This window comes from Echiichthys vipera (assembly GCF_963691815.1).
Source record: "Echiichthys vipera genome assembly, chromosome: 19".
In the NCBI taxonomy this organism is placed as follows: Eukaryota; Metazoa; Chordata; class Actinopteri; order Perciformes; family Trachinidae; genus Echiichthys; species Echiichthys vipera.
Window position 1 is genome coordinate 5,092,874 of NC_139844.1, and position 27,592 is coordinate 5,120,465.

Consider the following 27,592-nt stretch of genomic DNA (forward strand, 5'->3'; position numbering starts at 1 on the left):
TCTGTCAGCTTGGGTCATCTTGGCTGAGGTGCTTCTGTTTTTTAACTTTTAATACTCTGAATCTAAGTGATCAGTGATCAAAAACAACCATCTTCCAACACTGAGCTGGTTTCAGTGATGACATTTTAGCACAGTGAATGCATTCTGATCTACAGGATTACACAAGAGTTCAATGTTTTAAATTATAACTGACTTCAGGGAGTTTAGGATACTAAATATAGGGAAGTTACTCCGAAAAGGTTGAATTCTGAAAGTAAATAGAGGAACTAGAGCAATTTTTTTATTGTAAAAAGTACATTTTGCATGCTAACAACACAGATCAGATGCACTGACATGTACACCAGGACTGACATGTAGAAACGAGCAGCTTCTTCTCTCCCAGTGTTTCCTCGACACATGAACGTGGAAAGTGTCTGTAAGTGGACCTGATGTGAGTTCAGCAGGTGAGAATCTGACCAGAGGAATCTGTAAATGTTGGATCATCAGGATCACTTTGATGACATTGTGCTGTTTCACTGTTTTACTGGACACTACAGGTGTTTCTTGGTGCTGAAATGTCTATTTGAAATATTGTCTGATCTGAATTTGTCTCTGAGTTAAAGAGCAGTGATTTGTTTCATGTTTCACAAAAATAATCAACATTAGTTTGATTGTAATCAAGTATGCAGGTTTCATTTCAATGGTCCTGACCAGGCTGTCCTCACTAATCCACTTACTGATTACTGTAAGAATTACATATGGAGCAAAGAAGGACAGCACGTGACGTAGTATAAGAGACAAGAGTTGAACAAAAAAGTTCAACTTCCTGGTCTGAAAACTTCCTCACTGTGTGACCCATAGAGCAGGAGGACAGGAGACTTCCGGCTACTTCCTGTTTAGCGCTTTGCTAACTTAAATGTGGATTGAATGATATAAGCTCTTTTAGATTTTTGAAATGTTATCTGACCAAATGGCTCAAATCTGATACAAACACGAGTCATTTCCCTCAAAATGTCTCCACTGATTTACAGACGTGGCTTTCTCCATGTGAGTCATTGAAGTATAGTCTGTGGTGTTCTTTCTTCTTAAGAAAAGTCAAACTACTTTTTAATGTAGAAAACATTTATTATAAAAATTGGCTTGTTAAAAAAACCTTTTTTCTGCCCTTTTTTCCTTTTTCTTAAAAAAAATTTGAATTTGCTGGATGCAATCAGGACCCACTTTATGACACTCTGGGGTGGTTTTATGGCCAACATAATGCTACAATTGCTAAAAAAAAAAAAAAAAAAAGAAGTTGCATCTTGTTTATTTTTTGTTTTTTTGACTTTCAGTAACAGTAACACTTTGACAGTAACTGTGAGTGGAGGAGAAAACCTGTAGCATCTACATCAAAAATACCTAATGCCATTGAATATGAAAGCAACCCAGAATTATGAGTCAGGATGGACAAGAAATGCTAAGAAAAATGCATTTTCTAAAGGAATCACCAGCTTTCTTCAACCTGTGACTTTTACTTATTCTGGAATTGATAGAATTTGGTTTGGGGGTGAGCAGCTTGTTTTACTGCCTTAGGGTCTTGCATGCAAGACGGGGGTTGCTTAGACATTCCACAGTGACATTTTGTTTTATGAGAGAGAAAACAGTATAGTCTTCAACAGCTAGCACTTTTCCCTCTAACTTAAAGTAGATTTGCTCTTAGCAATAACAAGAATTTAACTTTCTGTATCTCTAAAATCAAATTCACTACAACCTAATAATGTGTTAGGTTCTTATCGAGTACTTCTTCTTCAGTTTTAAATAAGATTAAAAAAAAGTGTATGTGCGCGTATGAGTTGAACTTTAACATCTTTGCATTCTAAGTAAGTCTAAGTATCAGTTTATTTCATAGTATAAATTGTGTATCATCATTCATTTCTAATTTGTGTCTATTGTGCTTCTCAAATGCTCTGACCATCCTCTGCTTTCTTTTTATGCCCTGGTTCACTGGAATTATGTTAGCCTCAGGCAGAATATGTTGCCAGAACCACCAAGAAATGAAATGTTGTTTTTACTTAACCAAGTTATGTCAACCGGTCCCACCAAACTGTGTTGTTTAAACAGGAAGAGCAGATCACCATTAATGTGAACAACACATATTAAGTAAATATAACTTAATATTCTTACTTTAAAGCTACATGACATTTTTATATTGCATAAACACAACAATATTAGGTTGGATTTACTGAAACCACATTAAATTAACTTAATATAATTGAGTTCAATTAACTCAACACAAATGAAAATTATTAATGTGGTAGGACTGCGTTAATGCAACACCCTAGTTGTACTGGCTAAATAAATACAATTTAAGATGCTTAATTTCACTTGAGCCTTTATTATGCTCAAACATTTGGTACAGTGGGACTATCTAACATTTGTGTATACTGTACCTATACATTTATGTGTATAGGTACAGTATACACATTCACAAAAACTGTAAATAGAATTGTGTAATGAAAATAAAGAGTTTATATAATCATCTTTACTCTTATCCCCACACCCCCGTCCACATTTCTTGAACATTAGGTTAACTACAAACTGATCATGTTTACTGAAAATGTCAAAAGCTGTGCTGTGTGATATAGGCAGCTCTGCTGAGGTCAAAATTAAATGTAACTCCTCAAGCAAGCCATCAGTTCCTGGACATGGCACATGTGGAAAAGACTATTTGTAATCTCAGGTGTAAGATTTACTGCAGCCCATCTCATGTTTACCTTCATGAACTCAATCACTTTGGTAAAAATGTACCAAAAAGCGAGAATGTCAAATAACACAATTACAGATTTTAAAAAAAACAATATCTTGAAAGTTGACAGATGAGTCCAACATCAGTCCACAGTCCCAAAGCGCTTCCTTTTTCTCTTGAGTCAGAATCAACAGAGATCCAATCCAAGTCCAGTTCTTATCTGCAGTCTTGATGGCAATTTTACTCATGAGGTTTGTTTTTGAGGACTTGCACCTTGGTGGAGAGCTTGTTCCCATCCAATCCCATCAGCACTTTCTGAAGAAACTCAAAAGTATACCGCTGGTCCTTGGGATAGCTCAAGTTTAAACAGTAGATCAAGCCAAACAGGGCTGCGCAGCCATTTGCCACATCTCTCAGGTCTTGCAGCACCGTACATCCTTCAACAAGGATGCCAACATCCTCGGGTGGATCTGTTCCCTCTGCTCCATCTCGTTGCACAGCGTAGATGCCCAAAACCACTTTCTCCATTTCTCTCTCTGCACCTACATCAACATCCTCAAAATGGCAGAAACAAACCATGTTGATCAAACATATGCATTATTAATGTTTATTTCTGTTTCTTCAAAGAATACGACTGGTAATTGTGTTTGTTAAACAATTAATCTACCATATCCTATTAGGAAGTACTCGTTTGGGCCACAGAGCTCTGTTGCAAAAACAGCTTAAAAAATGAATAATTAAGGAATATATACGAGTTTCATGGTTGTTTTTTACAAGAGTGATTCTTATTATTAGCCTGCAGTGTCTTTTCCAAAGAGAAAATAGCCCTAGACCTCAAAGCTATGAAGAGTGTCAAAACTCACCATGTACTTCTTGACAAGGTTGTCAGGTCTCGTGGGAGACCAAAAACAGAACTTAAAACAACCCTATTTAAAATAACTAATGGTTTTAGATTTGTAACTTCTAATATTAAAGTGACATAAACAGAGGATATTGAATAATGAAATACAATTAGAACTTGTGTTAATGATGCTCATGAGGTAATTCTTTTATAATACTATACTTGATTATGATATGGCTCTAAAGCATAGCTGAACTTGATTGAAAGTGAAAGACCTAATAAGAGGTAAAGAGGTTGAACAATAACACAAAACAGCTTTTTATGTTAAGAGTTCAACTCAGTCAGGATTTAAGTGAAAAACACACACCTGGTACATGGCGACCATGATCAGGTTCATTCTGCATCCAGCTGCCCCTCCCTTCTTTTTGAAAACCTTCATCAGTTGGCTGATGGAGTAATGATCCAGTTGAGCCATAGAGGTTGACAGCAAGGGGATGGGGGTAATGCGACTGAACTCTGAATTTACCTGAAACAGATAGAGTCAGAATCTAAGATGAAGCTTAAAATGATCTCCCGTCACTTTCAACTGGTCACATATTATGGAAATGAAATCATAGGTCTGCTACTGGCTCTAACTTCTGAGGTGGTGGTGAGATGGTTTTCATGTATGCTCATATACTGTGCATTGTAACATTGACATACTTGAGTCCATTTTTTTTTACCAAAATGAAGAGCTTATTGTTTAATAAAAGTAAAGCCATTAAAATAACTTGAACATTACCTGATTCTCAGAAAACAGGGCTGGCCATCTGTTTTTAAACTCCGCTATGAAGAGCATATCTTCAATTACTTCTCGTCTCCTATGGGCAAAGGTTTTCTCCATTTTACTGTTGATTAGCTGATGGTTGTTCTTCTTCTTCACCTCTAATGTAAGTGCTTTCCTTTCCTTTTCAAGGCTTTCTTTGGTCTCGCCTGCTGGGTAATCAGGACAGAAGTTCACCTCTGCTTTCTTTGGCTTCTTCACCTGGTTTGGACTTTGACCCACTGCACCACGCTTTTCTTTGGCGGCATTTATGCTCAACTCTGTGCAGATAATGTTCCTCAGTCTTGTGCGGTAGTTTGCCATTTTATACTTTAAGCTTATTTTCCATCCATAGAAGCCAGTTACTGATCCCTGCTCCTTTAAACAAGGATACTTTGTTATCAGGGCCTGGGCGACATCATCAAACAAAATACTTATTATTCTTAGATAAATATCATCAGCCTTTGCATAATGAATTTCAACATTGCAACGCTTTATTTAGGAGTAACTGAGTTTAGATAACTGACAAACCATGTTACCATATTTAATTTAAAGGAATTACCAGTAACATGTGCAAATCTTTTTAAAGTAACCATTCGTAAGGTCAGCCAGAGGATACTGGTCACAGAGCTCCTTCAGCTGAACCATTGCAAGCTGTGCTGTTGGATGCAACTCAAAAGCTTGATAGTGGTCTCTGTACCATGAGGTCAGTTTTTTAATGATGAGACTCAAATCATTTCTTATAATGCACAGCTGAATTATTTCTGAAAATTCAGGCAGACCACCACATGATCCATGCACAACTATCATACCTTTTTTGCACTTTATGCCATTTACCGTGACACTTTGAGCAAGGTTTACAGTAGTGATTTCAGGGTATTTCAGGGCTATTGTGTTCACAACATCATTAAGGACATCAATGGGGACCTTTGAGATTTGAACAACATCCAAGGAGAAGTTTTCATTGTCAGGACAAAGCTTATGATGGGCAATCATTAACTGATGTTTTGTGCCAATGACAAAGTTACATTCCTAAAATTATTTATATGCCTAAAAAAAGCTATGTTTGGCTTCGAAGCGCATGGTCCATAATGACACAAGGGGACCAAAGCATTTTATCATTTCTGGATTTGTGTTCTAGAAAATGATGTTTGGGCAGCAGCCTTTGATCAGGAAACAGTTCCTGATAACATTTTCGGTGATCTGATATTTTGCACTCCAAGTATGCAATTGATTCTAGACTATGAACAGGTGCAACGACCAATTCTGCAATGTCCTTTAATTCCAAAATTACCTGCCAAGCAGGTTCCTCATCCGGAACAAGTTCTCCTACAATTAAAGGGAGTAACCTAAGAAGACACCAATTTGGGGGCGTTGCTACCTACTGTGTGTTTCTTCTTTAAAGTTTTTGGTAACAAATGAGGCCGGTTAGTTTTATCTCCCTCTTTGTAAGGAAAAGAATGGATAAGATTATTGAGGTGTTCAAGAGTGATCAGCTTTTTAGATACAAGCACCTAAATGCACCATGCCAACTCGACAGGAACTATGCCCTCAAATAGGTCGTGGACAATATCTGGGGGATAACCTGTTGTCCCATTGAAGTGAGAAAGGCTGTAAGTTAAAATGCAAGACTTCCTTACCCCAAAGCAGCTTATCCCCTTTTCTTGAGCTGTTTGGATGTGAAGCGGGTGAACTTCCTTGGTTCTGCACTCAAAAACTCCTGTTTTTACTTCCTGCATCTGGATGTCAGAAAGCTGAGCTGTACAAAATCGACAAAAATATTTTGCTGAAAAACTCTCTACAAATCCAGCTAGCCAATGAGCTCCTAGATTATCAGCAACAACACACTGTATTGTGCCCTTGATAAAAACTCCAAGATGTGGAATATATAGGCCTTGCTGTTCCAGAATCACTATATCATGCAACAGAGGTTCAAATATCTTTTCATAGCCAAAGGTATTAACATAATCACTTTTGCATAACAGTGCCAAGGAGATTGAGGAGAGGGTTGAACTGCAACCAGAAGGTAAATCACCTAAAATCCAGTACACTGCACAAAGTTTGTGTTTCTTGCGTGACGTTCCCAATGGATTGCAAACCTCAAAGTCGTCAATATAAATACATAGAGAAATCATTAAACCCTCACCAAAAAAAGGATTTTTTTATGATTGTCGCCATTCTGAAAGGACAAATACTGGTTTATATTTGAAATTAAAGTTGTATGATTATCAACAAGCTTAACAACTATATCTTTACGATCAAGTAACTGCTGTAGAGACTTTAGTAAGGGAACGTACTGAAATGTTTTGTTGGACTTTGCCTTCAGTACATACTCGACGGGTTCCCCAACCTTAAATTTTTCCTTGTAGTATTGTTTGCGTTTGAAGGAAGTTGCCAGTGGACCGCCCTTAGCAATAGCTTTTACCAAAGGATTATTAGTAGAAATGGCAACACTGAGTTCATTAATTATGTGCTGGTCAACCTGGAGGTTATGTTTATTGAAAATGTCAAAAGCTGTGCTGTGTGATATTTGGGCAGCCCTGCTGAGGTCAAAATGAAATGTAACTCCTCAAGCAAGCCATCAAATGCTGAACATGGCACATGTGAAAAAAAACCTCTAATTTCAAAAGAACAGTTGCTAATTTTTGAATGATCGTTTCTTGCAAGTTCTCATTTGTTGGTTCAGTTTCAATGAAATTATGACTATCTAAGTCTGAAGCAGTTTCTCCAAGATCCCCTGAATGGTCTTCAAATGCATAGTCAGAACCATTTACAATACCACCTTTCACTACTTCAAGTTTAAAGTCTTTAACCGTGCAGTGTGGATGCCTCCTATTCTTATGTGACTTGTAAGTAGCATATATATTAGTCTGAAACGTACAATTCTGAAACACACAAGTTAATGTTTCATAACGCTTCAGATGATTGTTGATGTGAGAAAAATACTCTCTACTAGATGGTATTTCACTTCCAGGGCACAAAAGGCATGTAAAAACTCCTAGTTCTGCACTTCTAGTACCTGACACATCAACATGACATCGACTCAAATTACTTTTAAGAGCATTCCATGTTTTGAATGAGGATGGACATTCATAGTATGTGCATGGATATGAGTGTCACTGACCGTAATGATAATGCTTCAATTTGTAGTGTTTTAGTAACTGGTATCTCGTAGATACAGTCTCAGAGCACTGTTTGCACCTCCACATTCAAAGCCTACAAATAAGAGAGACAGTGATTAGTAATTTCTTCACTGTTATAATTAGTACTTCTTATGAAGCAGATATGGAACATAGTAAATAGCAGTTACACATTGTTATATTGAGCCTCTCTAAGACAACTACACCGGACCTTTCTATATTTTTACCAAAAGCAATTAACTGATTCAAATTACTGGTATGATTTTTTTTTTGCAACATTTGAGCCTCAGGTGAAACACACAAACCACAACAAACAAAAACATATTTCACCGAAAACGGGATTATTATTATTTATTTATTAAGATTTTAAAATGTGATATGAAATTTCACATATGAATTTTTAAAAGGTGCACTGTTCAATATTTAGGGATTCCGTGTAAACTGGCACAAAAGAAAATAATCTGGCTATTTAAGTATTCACGAAATAACAGCTATGTTATTTCTTGAATACTATTTTTTATCCCCAATATTGCAACCCCCTGGTAGAGAAGCGGGTCGAGGCACCTTAGGAGGTTTATTATTTAGGGTACAAAGTAATGATAACAGGTACAGACCTCTAACCTCTCACAGCGCGATAAACTCGTCTGGTACGTCTCGGAAAATACACGGCGGGTGTGTGTGTGTATGCGTTTGTGTTTCAGGCTGGCAATGACCGTTTTCCAAACTCTTTCAAAATGTATGACCGAGGAAGACGGCCTCCAACTGGGCACATTGCGCACGAATATCCCCAATATTGCAACATTACAAAGTATTGATAACAGGTACACCACTAATATGCGTTTGCCCCACGACTGTTGCTGTGCGCGATAAACTCGTCTGGTACGTCTCGGGAAATACACGGTGTGTGTATGTGTGAGTGTGTGTGTGATTTAAGCTAGCAATGACCGTTTTCCAAACTCTTTCAAAATGTATGACCGGGGTCAATAAAAACTGAAAACACTCAAGGTCGGTTGACACAACGTACATTTTCACACTGTATTACCAAGGAAAAGTTTGTACTTACCAATTTTTTCAAAGAAGACGACCTCCAACTGAGCACATGCGAATGCCGTCGGTTGCTTTACTCAGCGGTTACCTTGCTCCGCGGTTACCACCTTGCTCCGCGGCTACCACCTTGCTCCGCGGTAACCTTGCATGTCTGAGAATGCGTCGTAGAGTTTTTTTGCGTGCGTGTCTGATTTAAGTGAGCTGGTTATGTTCGTTTGAATCTTCTGTGTTTTGTAGCCTTGAAATCTCTTACTATTAAGTTGGCCTGTGAATGTTCTCATTCGTCCAGGTCATCGTTATCCTCAAAGCAATTTCAGTCAAAAACAACTGGACTGGTTGTTTGTCTAGGAAGACGTTTCACCTCTCATCCAAGGGGCTTCATCAGTTCATGTACGCATCTGACCAGGCTGGGACTGGTCCAACTAACTGGTGTGGAGATCCAGGTATTTAACCTCTCACAAGGCCGATGATGTCACTGACACCCTTTGTGCTCCAAGTGCCCACGCCCGTCGTTAGAGTGACAGTCGTTGGTGGGCAGTTGGTTTCGACTTCGTTAGTGCTCTATTGAGTCTGAACGACAGTCGTTGGGGTCACCCGGGCCATGTGTGAACAGTTGTCCTTTGAGGTTAGATTGTTGAATCTCCTGGGAAGGGATGAAAGGGCGGCATTGTAAATTGGAGATAAGTGGTGTCTCAGACCCCCTCCTCTGTTTAGCGATGGTTTCTCCACTTTTACATAGATGGCTTCTTTTACTCCTCTTTCAAACCACTATTAAGTTATTCCAATGAGACATTGTTAATTTTTCTCTAAAAACTCAATAGTCATAGTAATTTTAACACAACAAAGTTACACAATATGAGAACATCACTATTTCATTTCTTAGAGTGTAGGACAAACAAGTGATATTTGTCCATATCAATGTCAACTGTAGCACCTTAGTTGGAGTCTCCTTCCCTTCACCTCTTGCTTCTGCTGATGTTCTGGTGAGACTGTTATCTTTGTCCATGGTTCTGTGCTTCTGCTGATCACTTTGCTGACAAACTGCCTTATCCAACTGCTAGGTTGGATCACACATGGAGAATTAGCTTGTGCATTTCTAACCGACACCTTTTGTCGTCTAAACTTAACTGTCGCCTTTTGCCGTCTAAACTTTACTGTCTCCTTTAACTTAACTCCTTGAACTTAACATCACCGTCACCAAAATTCATCGGAGGAACAAAACCAAAACTATGGCAGAAAATGACTGGGAATTAAGTACATCATCATTTCAGTAGCTGTCTTCAAATTGCCTCACAGCTTTCTGTCTTTCCAACTATAATCTGGTATTCTTTATATTAAAGTTTTGGGAACATTTATTCAGTAGGACAGACAGGAAATGGGGTCAGAGGGAGAGGGGAGACATGCAAGTCAGAGTCAAACCCGCGGCTGCTGCCCCAAGGACCTTCAGCCTCTTTACATGGGGCAACGGCCCTAACCACTGTACCACTGACCACCCTTTACATTGACTATTTTTAAACATTTATCCAAACCTTTAAGCTAAACATTTAAACAGTTTATCCAATCCTTGCTTTTTATTCTTACGATTTGTCTATTCAATTTTCTACATGCTATCTGTCTGTAATCGCTGGCTAAGTAGTTTTCGCACACTCTTACATAATGGCAAGATGAAGTGGTCAGGTGTTACGGTTAACTTAATGTTCAAATGTGGATATATTTTTTAATCAAATCATAATTTCTTCTCTACAGTCTTTCCATGTTCCTATGGGGTTCACCTTCCGATCACTGAACTATGGCCCAGTACATTGATAACTCCAGCCTGGAGGGCTGGAATGTGATTGGCTCCGGGGGTTTCGGATTGATCTACAAAGCCCGGCACCGTCAGTTGGCCTGCAATGTGGCCGTTAAACTGCTTCACTATGACGGCGGGTAAGTGGCTCCAAGGAGCTTCCTGTTTACAGTTAAACTTGTAAATGACTCATAATGTAAACAATCTCACACAGGACCAATGACTTTATACTGCGTGAGATCAACATGATGCGTCAAGGAAACAGCCCACATGTCGTTTATGTCCACGGATTGTTCAGGGGTCGACCGCCCTCCTCAGGCTCACAGAGCACACAGCTAGGTGTGGTCATGGAGCTCATGGACAAAGGATCATTGTTCTCCGTTCAGGTAACTTTGGTGATTTTGGTATAAAATATCTTGTGTGTCCTGATGAAAAACACCACTGAAACAACCGCTCATAACTTAACATAACTTATAGAAGCAATACCTCTCTGTACTCCTGAGTTAAAAAGTATCAGAAAAATTGTGTAATCAACCAAATGGAAGTTTGGATTATTTCATTCAGAAAGGATTTTTAAAAGTCAGTGATACATTTGATGTTTAGAATAGTTTCCGCTGAAGGAGAGAAGAAGAGCATCAATATAACAGCTAATTCTAGTCGTTTGAATGGTAGTGTACATAAAGAAAAAAGCTCACTGCGCCGCAATCTTACAGAAAACCTTAGGTGGGCCTCCACCCTGGCCGCTGGTCTTCAGACTGGCTCACCATGTGGCTCTGGGTCTAAACTTCCTCCACAATCTGCAGCGTCCCGTGCTCCACCTGGACCTGAAGCCTGACAACGTGCTGCTGGACAACGGTCTTAATGCCAAGGTGAGTCCCCGGCTTCCAGGGAAGGTCAGGCTTAATGCTTTCTTTATACTGTTGGAAGAGTTTGTGCTTTCTGGAGACTAAATGGAGTCTGAAAGGTATGTCAAAGAGTCACACATGGATCTGCCCTAAATGCTGTAACTTGATAACCAGCAGAAAAGATATTTGAAAAAGAGGTATTGAAAGGGTTTTTACTATTTAACAAGAGCCAAACTCCAGGCCTTAACGCTGTAAGTAACAGTAACAGTAAGCATGTGGCCAACTGATCTTTGTTCATAAATTGCTTAATTCACATTCGGGCTGGGTGTAGCCTCTGATTCCAGGAGTCATTTAATTTCTTCGGAGGGCCAACTATCGTATTATCTCTATTCATATCCGTACAGTCGCAGGTGAGATGTCTTCACAGTTTGTAAATCTGAAATGCAGCCAGATGTCAGCCTCAAGGCTCAGCGGCTTCGGCTCCCACCATTTTGTGATTCAACGGAGGTTCACTCGTCTGTGCCGTGGCGAGACCACAGGGTTAAAGCTTCAGGTAGCTACGAGAGAAGGCCGACCTTAAAAGAGCTGTGGATCTGTGGATTTTATGAATCATATCAGATCATAGAAGATATTTGAAAGCAAGCCCTAAATCACATCTGAGTGTATTCTCTCAGCAGTGATATCAAAAAGGACATTTTCTCTCTCATTTCCAACTCAAAGGAACAATTTTTCACATAATATCCAATTAAAAGTTATGATCTCACTTTTTCTGGAATATCACTCATTTGAAAATATGTCTAATAGAAGTTATTTTTCCTCCTTTATTTCCTTTGGAGATCATTCTGTCAGTCGACTAATCGATGACTTCTTCGATCTTACGTTTCAGCTGTTTAAACTGTTAGAACCGAGTTATTTTACAAGCTGAAAGTCAGTGAAGCGGTCAGATAAATGTAGAGCAGCAGAAAGAAGCATGAAAAGAAAATAACTTCTGCATCTTTCCTCTCGTCGCTCATTTTCTCTGCAGCTTACAGATTTCGGCCTCTCCAGGATTTCCCACAGCGTCTCACTGATTACCAAGGAAAGAGGTGAACTAGAAGGGGGGACGATCAGCTACATGCCACCTGAGGCATTTGACTTATCGTACGAACCCAGAAGAGCTTTTGATATCTACAGGTACAACATAACGATCATCCAGCAAACTGCCTCTCCTCCAGACTCAAATCTCCTCCTCTTGTCATTAAATGTCCCAATTGTCACACGAGCGTCAGTTTAGAGATGAAACCAAAGTGGAGCGTTGTGATAAAGGGATTGTTGCAATATGAATATGTAACTCTGTGTGTTTCAGTTATGGTATCCTCCTGTGGTCCCTCGTCACAGGGAAACAACCGTATCCTAGTAAGAGTCTCTCACTGTCAACGTTTCTTTCTTTATCTTGTTTTTCTATCATGACACATGGTGCAAGAATGTTTCCTGAGAATAAATATCAACTTTGATAAACTCTCTTGGCTCTGAGCTGTAGAGGAACTAAAGTCACATGGACAAAATGTTTTATTTAGATCGCCTTATATAATTATTCTGATATCATGTTTGTTTCAGCCTGTCAATGGCAAAAAATACAAAATGATTGCACAATTACACAAAAGGACTAGATATCGACATAAAACGACCACAAAGACACAAATTCACTGCAAATTGACGTAAAACGACGACAGGGATGTGACTGATGGACCTCCATTTTAATCCGTCCTCCACTGTAGATGCAGCTCACCACCTAGTGGAGCTTCTTATCCCGCAGGGACAGCGTCCAACGCTGAAGGACATTGAGGCCCAGGCTGCGAGGGTTGAAGGGTTGACAGGACTGATGGAGCTTATGGTGAAATGCTGGGACAATGAACCTGAACAAAGGCCCAGCACCCTCGGTGAGACATGTCCTTCATTTACCTGTGAAACTCTAACACTATGTGATGCCTGGCTCTAACATCACACCCTTCCTCTACGTTGGTACAACAGAGTGCACAACTGAGGCCGAATCACTGTGTGAGCTGCACAGACCTGCAGTTCCTGACGCTGTCTCCGAAGTGCTGGAGAAACTGGTGAGGAACATATATCTTCATGAACTCTTGAGTCTTTGGAGACTTTGGACCATTGAATGTAACTTTCTTTATCTATCTTTGTCCTTGCTTTTTCAGCTTATTAAAGAAGAAGAAAGAGCTTCAGGTCTGTTTGTAGAGTTCTTGGACTGGGTTCACTGGCCAATCACAGTCAGTTAGTGTTCTTACATCATCGGCTCTGCTGTAGCCAACTCCATCACTGCTGTTGCAGCTGGATTTCAAAGTTATTGACTTATTTCCATAACTGAGAAAATAAATATACTACATTTTTACTTAAACTTTTACTATATTATCAATAATGTAAATAGGTCTATAGTTATGAAGGTTAAGGATGGCCAGCCATTTCAGCCATCCAGGCCACTTTTTATGACTTTTCTTTAACACACTTATTCACTTTCTTAGATCGACAGAATTGACTTTCCTGTTTTTACGCCACTCTGAGAAAACAACTAGCCTGGCTCTGTCCAAAAAGCAACCAAATTCACCTGCCAACAACTCTAAATCTCATTTATTAAAATGAAAAAAATTGAAGGGGTTCGAATGACCTTGTTTTAGGAAGGTGTTATACAAATACACTTGCCTTACCTAATCAAGATATTCTTCTGCAAATACATTTAAGTCAAAAGCAACTGGACTTGGTTGTTTGTCTAGAAAGAGGTTTCACCTCTCATCCAAGAGGATTCATCAGTTCATGTACGCATCTGACCAGGCTGGGACTGGACCAAATGTCTGGTGTGAATATCCAGGTATTTAACCTCAAGTGAGGTGGTGCACAAGGCTGATGATGTCAGTCATCAAGTGCCAATCACCGTCATTGGAGTGACAGTCGTTGGTGGGAAGAAGTTTTGGACTTCGTTAGTGCTCTATTGAGTCTTAACGACAGTCGCTGGAGTCACAGGAGGACATTTGTGAACAGTTGTTCTTTGAGGTTAGATTGTTGAATCTCCTGGGAAGGGATGAAAGGGCAGCATTGTAAATTGGAGATAAGCGGTGTCTCAGACATCCTCCTCTGTTTAGCGATGGTTTCACTACTTTTGCATAGATGGCTTCTTTTACTCCTCTTTCAAACCATCTGTCCTCTCTGTCCAGGATGTGGACATTGTTGTCATCAAAGGAGTGGGCTTTCTCCTTGAGGTGTAAGTGGACAGCAGAGTCCAGGCCTGAGGAGTTAGCTCTCCTGTGTTGGGCCATGCGTTTATGCAGTGGCTGTTTTGTTTCTCCAATGAAGAGATCTTTGCATTCCTCCTTGCGTTGATAGAATAGAATAGAATAGAAAAGAATTGAAATACTTTATTGATCCCAAGCTGGGAAATCGCAGTGTAACAGCAGCATTACACACAGACACATCGAAGCAGTGATATAAAAATACAATATAAAAGATACCTAAAAAATAAAAATGTATAAATAAGCGGACTAATTGTAGTGCAAATGTAAACATATTGTAATCTAAGGTGCAGTGGACAGATTATGAAAAAAAACATAACATGCTTCCGATTGTATTGTCCTGAACAGTTGGACTGTTGTTGTACAGTGTGATGCATGTGGCAGGAAAGATTTCCTGTACCTGTCCCTTTGACAGCAGAGCTGGAGCAGTCTGTGTGAGAAGGTGCTCCGCTGTCTAACCACTGTTGGTAGAGAGGGTGCTGATCATTGTCTATGATGGATAACAGTGTGTTCAGCGTTCTCCTCTCCACCACGGACACAAAAGGCTCCAGCCTGAGACCAATCAAAGAGCCAGCCTTCTTGATAATTTTATCAAGTCTGTTGGTGTCACTGGCTCTGATGCTGCTGCCCCAACACACAGCAGCAAATAAAATGGCACTGGCAACAACCGGCTGGTAGAGGATCTCCAACATCTTGCTGCACACGTTGAAGGATCTCAGCTTCCTCAGGAAGTAGAGTCTGCTCATACACTTCTTGTACACAGCCTTGGTGTTACATTTCCAGTCCAGTCTGATGTCGATCACCACTTCCAAGTATTTGGTTTGAGATATGTTTTCGGTTGTGTAAGGAGTTGTCCTGTGTGAGCCGCTCTCTGACTGTCGCAGGTAAACAGGTAAACAAGGAAGTCATGTCGGAGGACACCATGGTTTCATTTGGATCCGTTTTTAAGTCTTGGACTTTGTTCACAAAGTCTATGGAGTTCTGGATGTGATGTTGGGTGTTGCCAACCAGTGGTGTCAGGATATTGGCAACATGCTTTGCAATGTTGTAAGTGACTGAGTTTATGCTGCTGACAATGGGCCCGAGAGGGGCCCCTTCATTATGGATTTTTTGGGAGTCCATATAAGCAGGGGGTCGAGTCCTGGGGATAGAGCCTGTGATATTGTGATTTGTCAACAAACCCTTCTTTTTGTAGTTGTTGTAGACACTCTATAACCTTCTTTTTATAACTGCTGGTAGGGTCTTGAAGAAGAAGAAGAATTCCTTTATTCGTCCCGCAATGGGGAAATTCAATTTTCACTCTATTTTTTCATGTTACACACACAGGCCTGAAATACACACACATGCACAGACAGGACCTATAAACACGCAACTAATGGAGAGATGTCAGAGCGAGGGGGCTGCCAGTGACCGGCACCCCAAGCAGTTGGGGGTTCGGTGCCTTGCTCAACAGCACCTCGGCAGTGCCCAGGAGATGAATTGGCACCTCTCTAGCCACCAGTCCACACTCCATTCATGGTCCACACAGGGACTTGAACCAGCAACCCTCCAGTTCCCAGCCAAGTCACCTATGGACTGAGCTACTGCCGCCCCTGCTTCAGAGTTTCATAAGTGTTAGAGTCACTGAGTAGTACAGAGATCTTTGCCTGGTAGTAAGCTGTGCATCTACCCTTGTCTGCTGGAAGGATTGTGACATTGTGGTCTTTGTTCAGTGCTGTTACTGCTTTTCTCTCCTCAATGGTTAGGTTGGATGGGGGGACCTTAGCTTGGGACAACTCTGCTGACACTTTTAACTTAGCTATTAAACAACCCTGTCAGGCTGAAAAGCTAAGGTTAAACCATCCTCACCATCGAGGAGAGAAAAGCAGTAATGGCACTGAGAGTCCCAGCCTGGTCAGATGCGTATATGAACTGATGAAGCCTCTTGGATGAGAGGTGAAATGTCTTCCTAGACAAATAATCAAGTCCACTTGCTTTTGACTTAAATATCTTTGTGGATAACGATGACCTGGATAAATGAGATTATTCACAGGCTTAAGATAGAACATTATTCATCCAGAAGGAAATTCCTGCACTAGACTGTTCCAACATTACAGCAACAATAGCACAAAATAAGCACAAAATAATTAACTTAGCCATTAACCATCTATGATTCACATTCACTGTAACAACTCCTCATTGATTTTGATTTTATCTTTTGTTCATTCAGAGAATCTTGCTGAGTGCCAGCGAAAACTCAAGTCCAACTTACGAAAGAAAATCACAAACAAAGATTTTCTAAGTGAGATCTTTTTCACAGAGGGAGGGACAGCAGAGGGGAAAAATATTACAAATACAAAAAATCTAAAACTTCTAAGTGAGATCTTTACTGAGATCTTCATCACAACGGAAGAGACTGGAGATGTCAACACTGAACATGAGGTCAGACAGATTGAAACAGCATCCTGGAAACCAGACCAACCAGAAACAACAATCAGATGTGAGGACATCTTTAAAGCCTCACCTGGAAGAGATGAACCCGTCAGAACAGTGATGACTAAGGGAGTGGCTGGCATTGGGAAAACAGTGTTAACACAAAAGTTCACTCTGGACTGGGCTGAAGACAAAGCCAACCAGGATATACACTTCACATTTCGATTCACTTTCAGAGAGCTGAATGTGCTGAAAGAGAAAAAGTTCAGCTTGGTGGAACTTGTTCATCACTTCTTTACTGAAACCAAAGAAGCAGGAATCTGCAGGTTTGAAGAGTTCCAGGTTGTGTTCATCTTCGACGGTCTGGATGAGTGTCGACTTCCTCTGGATTTCCACAACACTGAGGTCCTGACGAATGTTACAGAGTCCACCTCAGTGGATGTGCTGCTGACAAACCTCATCAGGGGGAAACTGCTTCCCTCTGCTCGAATCTGGATAACCACACAACCTGCAGCAGCCAATCAGATCCCTCCGGAGTGTGTTGACATTGTGACAGATGTCAGAGGATTCACTGACCCACAGAAGGACGAGTACTTCAGGAAGAGATTCAAAGATCAGGAGCAGGCCGGCAGGATCATCTCCCACATCAAGACTTCACGAAGCCTCCACATCATGTGCCACATCCCAGTCTTCTGCTGGATCACTGCTACAGCTCTGGAGGAAGTGTTGAAAGTCAGAGAGGGGGGAGAGCTGCCCAAGACCCTGACTGAAACGTACATCCACTTCCTGGTGGTTCAGTTCAAGCTGGAGAACATCAAGTATCATGGTGGAGCTGAGACGGATCCAACCTGGAGTCCAGACAGCAGGAAAATGATTGAGTCTCTTGGAAAATTGGCTTTTGAGCAGCTGCAGAAAGGAAACCTGATCTTCTATGAATCAGACCTGACAGAGTGTGGCATCGATATCAAAAAAGCATCAATGTACTCAGGAGTGTTTACAGAGTTCTTTAGAGAAGAGAGAGGACTGTACCAGGACAAGGTGTTCTGCTTCGTCCATCTGAGTGTTCAGGAGTTTCTGGCTGCTCTTCATGTCCATCTGACTTTTACTAACTCTGGAGTGAATCTGCTGTCAGGAGGAAAATTAACCTCTAGGTTGTCTAAAGTCTTTAGAGAAAAACCAAAACATCTGTACCAGAGTGCTGTGGACAAGGCCTTACAGAGTCCAAATGGACACCTGGACTTATTCCTTCGCTTTCTCCTGGGTCTTTCACTGGAGACCAATCAGAGTCTTCTAAAGGGTCTGCAGACACAGGCAGGAAGTAGCTCACAGACCAACCAGGAAACAGTGAAGTACATAAAGCAGAAGATCAGTGGCACTCTGTCTGCAGAGAAATGCATCAATCTGTTACACTGTCTGAATGAATTGGATGACCATTCTCTCAAAGAGGAGCTCCTACAGTCCCTCGGTTTAGGACTCTCCAAAGATGAACTCTACTCCACAGATCTGGATCTTTCAGAGGAGGCTCTTCTGAAGCTGCTGCCAGTGGTCAAAGCCTACAACAAATCTCTGTAGGTACAGCTCCATAATATCATAGATATAGTTTGATGATAAAGGGCTTATAATTAATTCTGATTTAGAACTAACAACAGTAATGATAATATACTGTATATGAATAATAATAGTAGTAGCAGTACGAGAAAGCACAACAACTTTGGGGAAGAAGTGAATTAGTAACATGTATTAATGGGACGTGAATGATACAGATAGATAGGAAAGAAGCTCAGAGTATCACAGGAAGTCTGCAGACAGACTTGGCTAATAGCAGCATAACTAAGGGCTAGTAAGCCCTAACTAAAAGCTTCATTAAAGAAAGTTTCAAGTCTAAAATAACACCCAGATTCCTTACTGTGGTGCCGGAGGACAGCCCAACATCATCCAGAATAACAATATCATTAGATATTGAGTTTTGGAGGCCTTCAGGACCAAGTACAATAACTTCAGTTTTAACATCAGAAAATTGCAGATCATCCAGGTTTTTTTTCCTTTATGCACATCTGAAGTTTAGCTGAGTGATCGTTTTCTTCTTGGGTATTATCGGCATAACAATGGAAGTTAATGGAGTGCTTCCTTATGATATTTCCTAAGGGAAGCATATATAAGGAGAATAGAGTCGGTCCGAGGACAGAACCCTGTGGGACTCTGTGACTGACTTTAGTGTGCATGGAGGATTTGTCGTTAACATGTACAAACTGAGAATGATCTGATAAATATGACTTAAACCAGCTTAATGCGGTTCCTTAAATGCCAATTCGATTTTCCAGTCTCTGTAGCAGGATGTTATGGTCAATAGGGTCGAAGGCAGCGCTAAGATCTAGTAAAACAAGTACAGAGACAAGTCCTTTGTCTGAAGCTATAAGAAGGTCATTAGTAATTTTTACCAGTGCTGTTTCAGTTCTATGATTCCTTCTAAATCCTGACTGGAAATCATCAAATAACCCATTATTATGTGTCATACATAGCTGCGACGCCTCCTCCTCAGCCACTGGCTCGAGGCAGGAGTGTTTTAATTTAGGCTAACATAATCCTCATGTCAGTCAGACAGAATAGATCAATATGATTATCATTTACTAATACCGCTTTAGATGAGAGAGATTGTATGTTTAAAAGTCCACATTTCCACAAACCTCAGCTGTCATTAAGCATAAGCAGTCACATATTAAGAACAGATCAAAACGGATTCTTAAAACGAATAAAAAAAATTAAAATTGTGGTTGGAGCAATTGATTGTACTCATGTGCGTCTGAAGACATCATCCATGAATGATTACGCATTCATCAATCGCAAAAACTGCCACTTGATAAATGTACAGGTGATTTGTGATGCCAAGCTATCGCTTTTAAACGTGGTGGACACACACACACACACACATGATTCTTTTATATTTCAAAACCGCTCGGCTCCAGCCCCCCGCGACCCCGACATTGAATTATTGAATGAATGTGTTGACGTGCGGCTGCAGGAAGGCACACTGCAGAGCCAAAGTCATCTCCTCGGTAAATGGCTACCCTCGATAAATTGCATTAAATCAAACAAGGTATCAGATGATTAACATCTTGGTATGGTTCTTCTAGGTGACAAAGGTATCCTCTTACGGAATACCTAATAACCCGCCGGTAGCGCCGGTGTTGTGCGGTAGAGTAGTAAATAAACTACTCCTATAGGTGGAAACAACAGCCTTCTGATCCAGAATATCAGCTATAATGCGAGGGGGTGCATTTCACGGCAGGGTTGCTGAATACGGCACACCTGTCCAACAGTGCGCACAGGCGCACACGGGTCTCAGTGGAGCGCTGCCTCGGTTTGACTTCCTCCGTTATTCTTATACAGCGTTTTTATGGGCCCCTTTTATTCCACTCTTAAGACTGCCAAAAAGCACATCTTTATTTTGCTCCATCTCGGATGTCAGGATGCCGATCTCTACGTCGATAAAGTTTCTTTTCTTACCAGGGTTTCTCCTCTCCATGTTTGACCTCAGTGGGCGAGGCCTCCGAACCAGGAATATTCAAGGGTGTAACATGTTAATGACGATAGAATTCAGCCGCCGCATTTATCAAGGCCCGCTCTTTCGTACGCTGAGATTGGTCCGAAATGAATGTTTCATAAATCACACGTGTCCTGTCATACGACCAATTCTGCGCTGAGATCTGCTCCTGTTTTCACGCAAGTTTGATAAATGAGGCCCACTGTCTTTTTTGCCCAGTATTCTAATATCCATGTCTGTGGCAACATTTGCGGGCTAGATGTAAATACGCCACCATGCTAGTGACGCTGCTGACAGCGGTTGGTCGATCGTCCCAGATTGTCACCAACGGTGACGTTCATGCTGCTTTTACATATTATCAGAAATCGGAAATTCCAACTTCTAAGAGCAGGAGTATAATAGGAACGTGTGTGTGAAAAAAATAAGTCAACGCACAGTGACCATGAATGTGACATATATATACATATATATAAACTACTCCTATAGGTGGAAACAACAGCCTTCTGATCCAGAACATCACCTATAATGTGAGGGGGTGCATTTCATGGCAGGGGGTGCCGGCGCTACCGGCGAGTTATTAAGTATTCTGTAAGAGGATACCTTTGTCACCTAGAAGAACCATACCAAGATGTTAATCATCTGATACCTTGTTGATTTAATGCAATTTATCGAGGGTAGCCACTAACCGAGGAGATGACTTTGGCTTTGCAGTGCGCCTTCCTGCAGCCGTGCGCCAAACAAACAAACAAACAAACAAACAAATTAATTCAATGTCGGGGTCGCGGGGGGCTGGAGCCGAGCTGTTTTGAAATATAAAAGAATCGTGTGTGTGTTTCAGCCAGATTTTGCTGTGCTGCACCGCAAATACACAGGCTCAAATGTGCGTACATGACCTCAGACCAGACGTCAGATTTGATCGTACCTCCCGCTCACGTCCAAATTCATAAATGCCGACGTTTGCCAGGAAATGGTCGTACGCACGTTTTTCTGCTGTACGTTCCTTTGATAAATGAGGCTAAATGTATCTCAAATCTTATGGAGCAAAACTTTAACTTTTGATTTAATTAATTTAAATGATTGTGGGGCAGACTGCACTTGTATAGAATATGGAGTTGGAAAATGCTTCAGAGGGAGCGCAGAGAGGTGGGTAAGACTGTGACTCTGCTTCTTAATCCTAACACTGGGTTGTTGTCATGGTTTAAGAGAGCTAACCACTAACAAGGTTCTTAGATATGAGAGTGTCACCATCCAAAGTCGGATGAATACCACCTCTCCTAATTAGACAAGGTTTTCCCCAGAAAGACTTCCAATTGTCTACGAAGCCCAGATAGGAAGTGAGAAGTAAGCTCATTTTCTCATTGACTTCTATACAATCAGACTTCATTTAGTAGCCAGTGGAGTCTCCCACTGCTGGACATTAGAGAGAATTTCATCATTGAAGACATGTTTATTATTAGATCAAACTTGTCTTTACTGGTTTGTCATTGATTTGCATTAACCTAGAATCAGTTTTACTGAACATTTATTAACATTTGAGTGTAATTTGTGTGATTTCAGATCAGGGAGACCTCCTCTCAGGATCCCGTCTGTGGGCAAACGAGGTACTCACACACTCGCACAGAGTTCTGTACCTGTGAGGACCTCTGTGTGATTCAAAATAAAAACTGTGCTTTAAAATGATCTGTCTTTTTGTACAGCAAAGAAAAAGTGACAGAAACAAATATTCCAACGCAGAGGCAGAGCTGTAAAGTTTTTGTGAGTTTCTGAAGATCGTGTTGTCATATGTTGTTGTTGTTGTTGTTGATTCTCTCTGTAGGGTCTCAGTCCAAATCTCCACAAAGTGCGACTCCTCCAACACCCAAACCCAGAAGCACTTTTTCGGTAAGTCCTCAAACACAACAGGTGAATTTAAAGGGATAGTTCAGCTAAAAGCTCCTTCTTGATTTTTATTGAAAGTCAGTGCGGTGAAGCTCAGTGAAGCACATTTACTTTACTTTATATTCATCCATGCATCATCTGCAACCACTTGTCCCAGTCAGGGTCTCAGGGGACTGGAGCGGATCCCAGCACACATTGGGCACCGGGTGGGGTTCACTCTGGGTAGGAGAGCAAAACTATCGACACTGTATTAAAAATGTTTTATTTCTAATAAAATTAATGTGTCATTAAAAATGCATTCATGTAAGCAATGGCCTACATTCTGAAAATCAGTTGAGCCTCTGAGACAGATTTCAAAAAGCCCTTTTACCCGTTCTCATACATGGTGCGCATTCCAATGCTAAGGTCAAAAGTAGTAAAAGCATAAGTGGGCTAGTAGTAGTAGTAATAGTTGTAGTAAAAAAGGCTGTAGTAGTTCATGGTAGACCAGAGGTGTCCAATCCTGCTCCTGGAGAGCTACTGTCCTGCACATTTTAGGTTTCTCTCTGCTCCAACACACCTGAGTATAATGCTCTGCTTCAAGCTTCAGCTGCTTGATAAGGAGCAGAGCATTTAAAGGTTTTAACCTATTTTAACCTATTTTAGTTTAACCTATTTTACCTAGTCTAATGTTCTGCTCGTAATCAAGCAGCTGAAGCTTGATAACAAGCGGAGGTTTAGATTCAGGTCTCTTACATTAGGGGGAAACCTAAAATATGCAGGAGCAGGATTGGACACCCCCTGTAATAAATCAACAGTTAAGAATGATGCAGGATGTGGCAGCATTTGTGGCACTTTGGCATCATCAACAATACTCTCTTGGCTCAAAATCCAAAAGTTGTATCGTAAAACTTATTTTACTGTGAGGCTTTAATGAAGATGCTGACTTTAATGTTTACATCAGCCTGATACAATATAAAGGGCCAATCAGAAATCTGTTGGAAATGTCAAATTAGATTCGTCCTGTCTTCCGTTTTCCCAGCAACTGTGAAGTCATTGGGTCACTGTCTCCATCAATCAAAGTCACCTGTCGCAGCCCTAGACTCTATGGTGACAGGTAGACAGCAACTTACGTAGACAGCCACTACGGTGGCCCTGAAGTGCAAATCACAACAGCAAATAGAAAAAGACAACACCAAATCATAAAACGCAACGGAAAATGGAAAATAAGAAAACAAATAGGAAAACACTTCAAAAAATTATAAAACACAACAAAATTAACTCCAACCCTCTTGATTGGACTGTCCGTCTTTTAACAAGAAGGAGAGGTGAAAAACCCGGAAAAGCGTATGAGTATTTTAAAAGATACTTTTGCTATTATTAAGAATTATTTTGATGCAGGGCATCCCTGCGACATGTGGGAAGTACTTCAGCAAAAACACTAGCTACCTGTCAAACTACTACAAAACTACTACATTTATGGATCTGTAACGAACCGCAGGAGAGTGAGCACAGACAGAGAGAGAGACGCTGACTGAGAGAGAAATAGTCTGTTGTTATTTACTTTCAGTTTTCTCTTTTTCTAGACCAAGTGAATCTAAAGGAAACACTGATGCTTAGTGTGCACAAACTGAATTGCACTGAGTGGACAGGATGATACGGGCACTGTGGATTTTTGAAAAACAAACAACAAGCTCTTGGTGCACGTAGAGTTGTTTTTTTTCCATAACCAGATGAGTTATGTTGTTCTATCGGATCATAGTGTCGGCTTCAGTGAATATGATCAAACAATTGTTGCCGACTACACGTTTTAAGTTTGCAAATGAAAAAGTTTTCTCAGTTTTACTGTTGTTTCCGAGCTGTGTCTCAAAATCAAAATCAGCCAATTGAGACGTGTCTATCAGTGTAGGGACCACCCACAACATTCAGCGCAACAGAAAACTTTTTGAACGTTTTGAAAACAAAACTTCCAGAATCGAAAAATTTGGGATTTTACAATAAAACGTTTGGATTCATAAGCAGACAGTTTATTTGCAATAAAAAAAAGATTTGATTGCAGTGTCGATAGTGTTGCTCTCAGACCCGGATTTATAATAAAGAAACCAGCTCCCTACTGTAGCAATAGAAGGCGTAAAAATGTGACTGATAGATTTGTGTTTTGTCAATGCAGTTTGGTTGCATTTATTGTCCTTTAAATGGATGCTTTGCCTTTTAAAATCAGCTTTTTGTCGTCATCCACCCAAATTGTCTGGGTGATACGAAACAATGCGTTTCACATCATCCTATCCAACATAAATGAAACCTTGTGTGTGTGTGTGTGTGTGTGTGTGTGTGTGTGTGTGTGTGTGTGTGTGTGTGTGTGTGTGTGTGTGTGTAGAAGCAGAAGCCTCAGAGGGTGAAGGCTATCTACAACTGTTCAGCTGATAATCCAGACGAGCTGACTTTCACTGGGGGGGAGGTGATTGTGGTGGAGGGGGAGGAGGACAGCGAGTGGTGGGTGAGTGACAGCTACACCTGCACCGCCCCTAAACAGGAAATACATCATCACCTCTAAACTACATGTCGTTTTACTTCTAATTTAACCCTTGAGTCATTTGTTTCAGTTCGGTCACATTGAAGGAGAGCCGACCAGGCGAGGAGTGTTTCCCGTCACCTTCGTTCACTTCATCACAGAGTGACAGCGTCCTGAATTCACGGCTTCCACCTGCTCAGCTGGAGTGGAAACATTCAAGACAGACACTCAGAGACATCGCCGGTCCTCTGGAGCAGCTGGACCGGACTGCAACACCAAATCAACTGTTTCTTTGTTCCAGTTTTATTCACATGTTGTAGATTCAAAACCCGCAGGACTCACCTGTGACTCCAACTTTGTAGACTCCTCCTGCTTTTGTCCGTTCATTGTTCAAAGTTTATTCTAAACTTTATTTTAAATTCTAGTGGAGATGACAAGACATACTGAATGTGCCAGGGGGATTTTGTTTTAAGTCGCTCTTCGCTGCGAGCTGCTGAAGGACATTTGCCTTTCTACTATGGCACCGATAGCCGCAGTGTTGCCAAGCCGTCACTCAGATCAAGACTGGCCAAATGACTTGTATTTCTTTTTGGATTTGCAATTAAATACTTTCAAATTAACCCATTTTGGGGGGCGGCACGGTGGTAAGGTGGTTAGCGCTGTCGCCTCACAGCAAGAGGATTCCTTGTTCGAAGCCCTTCTTTGTGGAGTTTGCATGTTCTCCCTGTATCTGCGTGGGTTCTCTCTGGGTTCTCCAGCTTCCTCCCACAGTCCAAAGACCTGCAGGTGTTCGGTTCATTGATGACTCTAAATTGTTCCTAAGTGTGAATGTGAGTGTGAATGGTTTTCTGTCTCTGTTTGTCTCTATGTGCCCTGTGATAGACTGGTCCTGGCCATGGTGTACTCACGCCCGATGTCAGCTGGGATCGGCTCCAGCCCCCCGCGACTTCGACAGGGATAAGAGGTTGAAGATGGATTGATGGATGAACATATTTTTAATCAAAAATGTATCTTATTGACAATAAAATATTTTTTATTCCAGTGAGAAAATATTTTTTTGAATTGTTTAATAAATAAATAAAAGCAACCCTTTACCGAACCGCTCCACTATGATTCAGCAGACTTCGGGCTGCAACAACTTGATGCATCAATACATTATGTATTATAATATATATCATCATAATAAACATCCTCTACTCTGTGTGGCTGTAGTGTACTTTTGGTTTACCCCCTTTGATCCAATGAAAGGAAATCTGAATGGTTCCAACACAATGAGTTTTTATATATATTTATGTTATATTACATAAATATACAATGTAATATACAATTAAACGTATTTGTGATATTTTTGTAGTTAATAATTTTTATTGGTGGTGTGTATAATACATATACATATATATATGTGTGTATAATGTATATATATGTGTGTGTATAATATATATGTGTGTGTGTGTGTATAATATATATACAAATGTGTATAATATATATATATATATTATACACACATATATATATAAATATATATATATATATATATATATATATATATATATATATATCATACACACCACCCGGCAACACTCACAAATGCACCAAATGTGGATAAGCCCCCTAGAAAAGTTTGTTTGAGTGACCATCTAAAACAAACACAACATGTTTTGGATCTGCACACAAGCAGTATGGATGACTTAAACTGCCCAAATCAATTTATTTATCATACATAAATAAATAAAATACTTTAATAAATAATGGTCATGCCAATGAATGTACCCAAAATATCATTACAAATACATGTAGGCATAATGAATTGATAAATAAACTGGCATACAGTGATATTTCTGTTTTAATTTGCTTCTTTGTTTTTACCTTTTAATTATAAGTATTAAGTATTGTTGTATTAGTATTAAGTATTAATTCCACAATTTAATTTCCCCTTTTATTCATTAATTTACTTATTAACTTTTAATCAATTTTAAAATATGATTATCTTTTATTTGTATTGTTTTATTCATTTATACATTTTAAATTAATATCTGTATACTTTTCTTAATACATTTCTTTATGCATTTCAAAGTGTGTTATCGGGTCATCCTTTCACCATTTGGTTATTCAGTCCAGCTCCTTCATTTGCACAATGAAGAGGAAATATATGGATTAAATACATACATTTAAAAATAAATACAAAATATATTAATAAAAAGGGGTTAATACAACAATAAATAAATACATACATAAGCTACTGAATCGGCTATAAAGAAAAACAACCTTACTGGAACTGAGGCTGAACAGCTAAGGTTGAAAGTGTCAGCAGCGTTGTCCCAAGCTAAGGCCCCCCCATCCAACCTCACCATTGAGAGGAAGCAGCAACAGCACTGAACAAAGACCACAGCATCACTATCCTTCCAGCCAGTGACGTGCAGTGAGGGTTGGGGTTGGGGAGGCACTGACTCACAAGTCAGATTTACAAACATACAGTAGGATGCCAACAGGATAGGATGAGAGAATAGGATGCTGAAAACCATTTTAAAACACCAGTGCAACTGTATATTGCAGTATATCTGACCTTTACTGTAAATGACTATATATTGCAGTATATCTGACCTTTACTGTAAATGACTGTATATTGCAGTATATCTGACCTTTACTGTAAATGACTGTATATTGCAGCATATCTTACCTTTACTGTAAATGACTGTATATTGCAGTATATCTGACCTTTACTGTAAATGACTGTATATTGCAGTATATCTGACCTTTACTGTAAATGACTGTATATTGCAGCATATCTTACCTTTACTGTAAATGACTGTATATTGCAGTATATCTTACC

The 27,592-nt window shown here is 40.2% G+C and overlaps 1 protein-coding gene across 1 annotated transcript; it reads left to right on the forward strand.

Annotated features, from left to right (window-relative positions):
* Window positions 1-344: 344 nt before the first annotated feature.
* On the forward strand, window positions 345-25,803 carry LOC310962133 (uncharacterized protein). The gene is made up of 14 exons (XM_083934515.1): window positions 345-443; window positions 10,281-10,460; window positions 10,535-10,706; window positions 11,034-11,189; window positions 12,190-12,338; window positions 12,511-12,560; window positions 12,923-13,084; window positions 13,176-13,258; window positions 13,355-13,382; window positions 16,650-18,420; window positions 21,951-21,994; window positions 22,210-22,274; window positions 24,628-24,747; window positions 24,854-25,803. Exons 2-14 carry the CDS (start codon window positions 10,324-10,326, stop codon window positions 24,926-24,928), a joined length of 3,012 nt encoding a protein of 1,003 aa, XP_083790641.1. The 5' UTR covers window positions 345-443; window positions 10,281-10,323; the 3' UTR covers window positions 24,929-25,803.
* The last annotated feature ends 1,789 nt before the right edge of the window (window positions 25,804-27,592 follow it).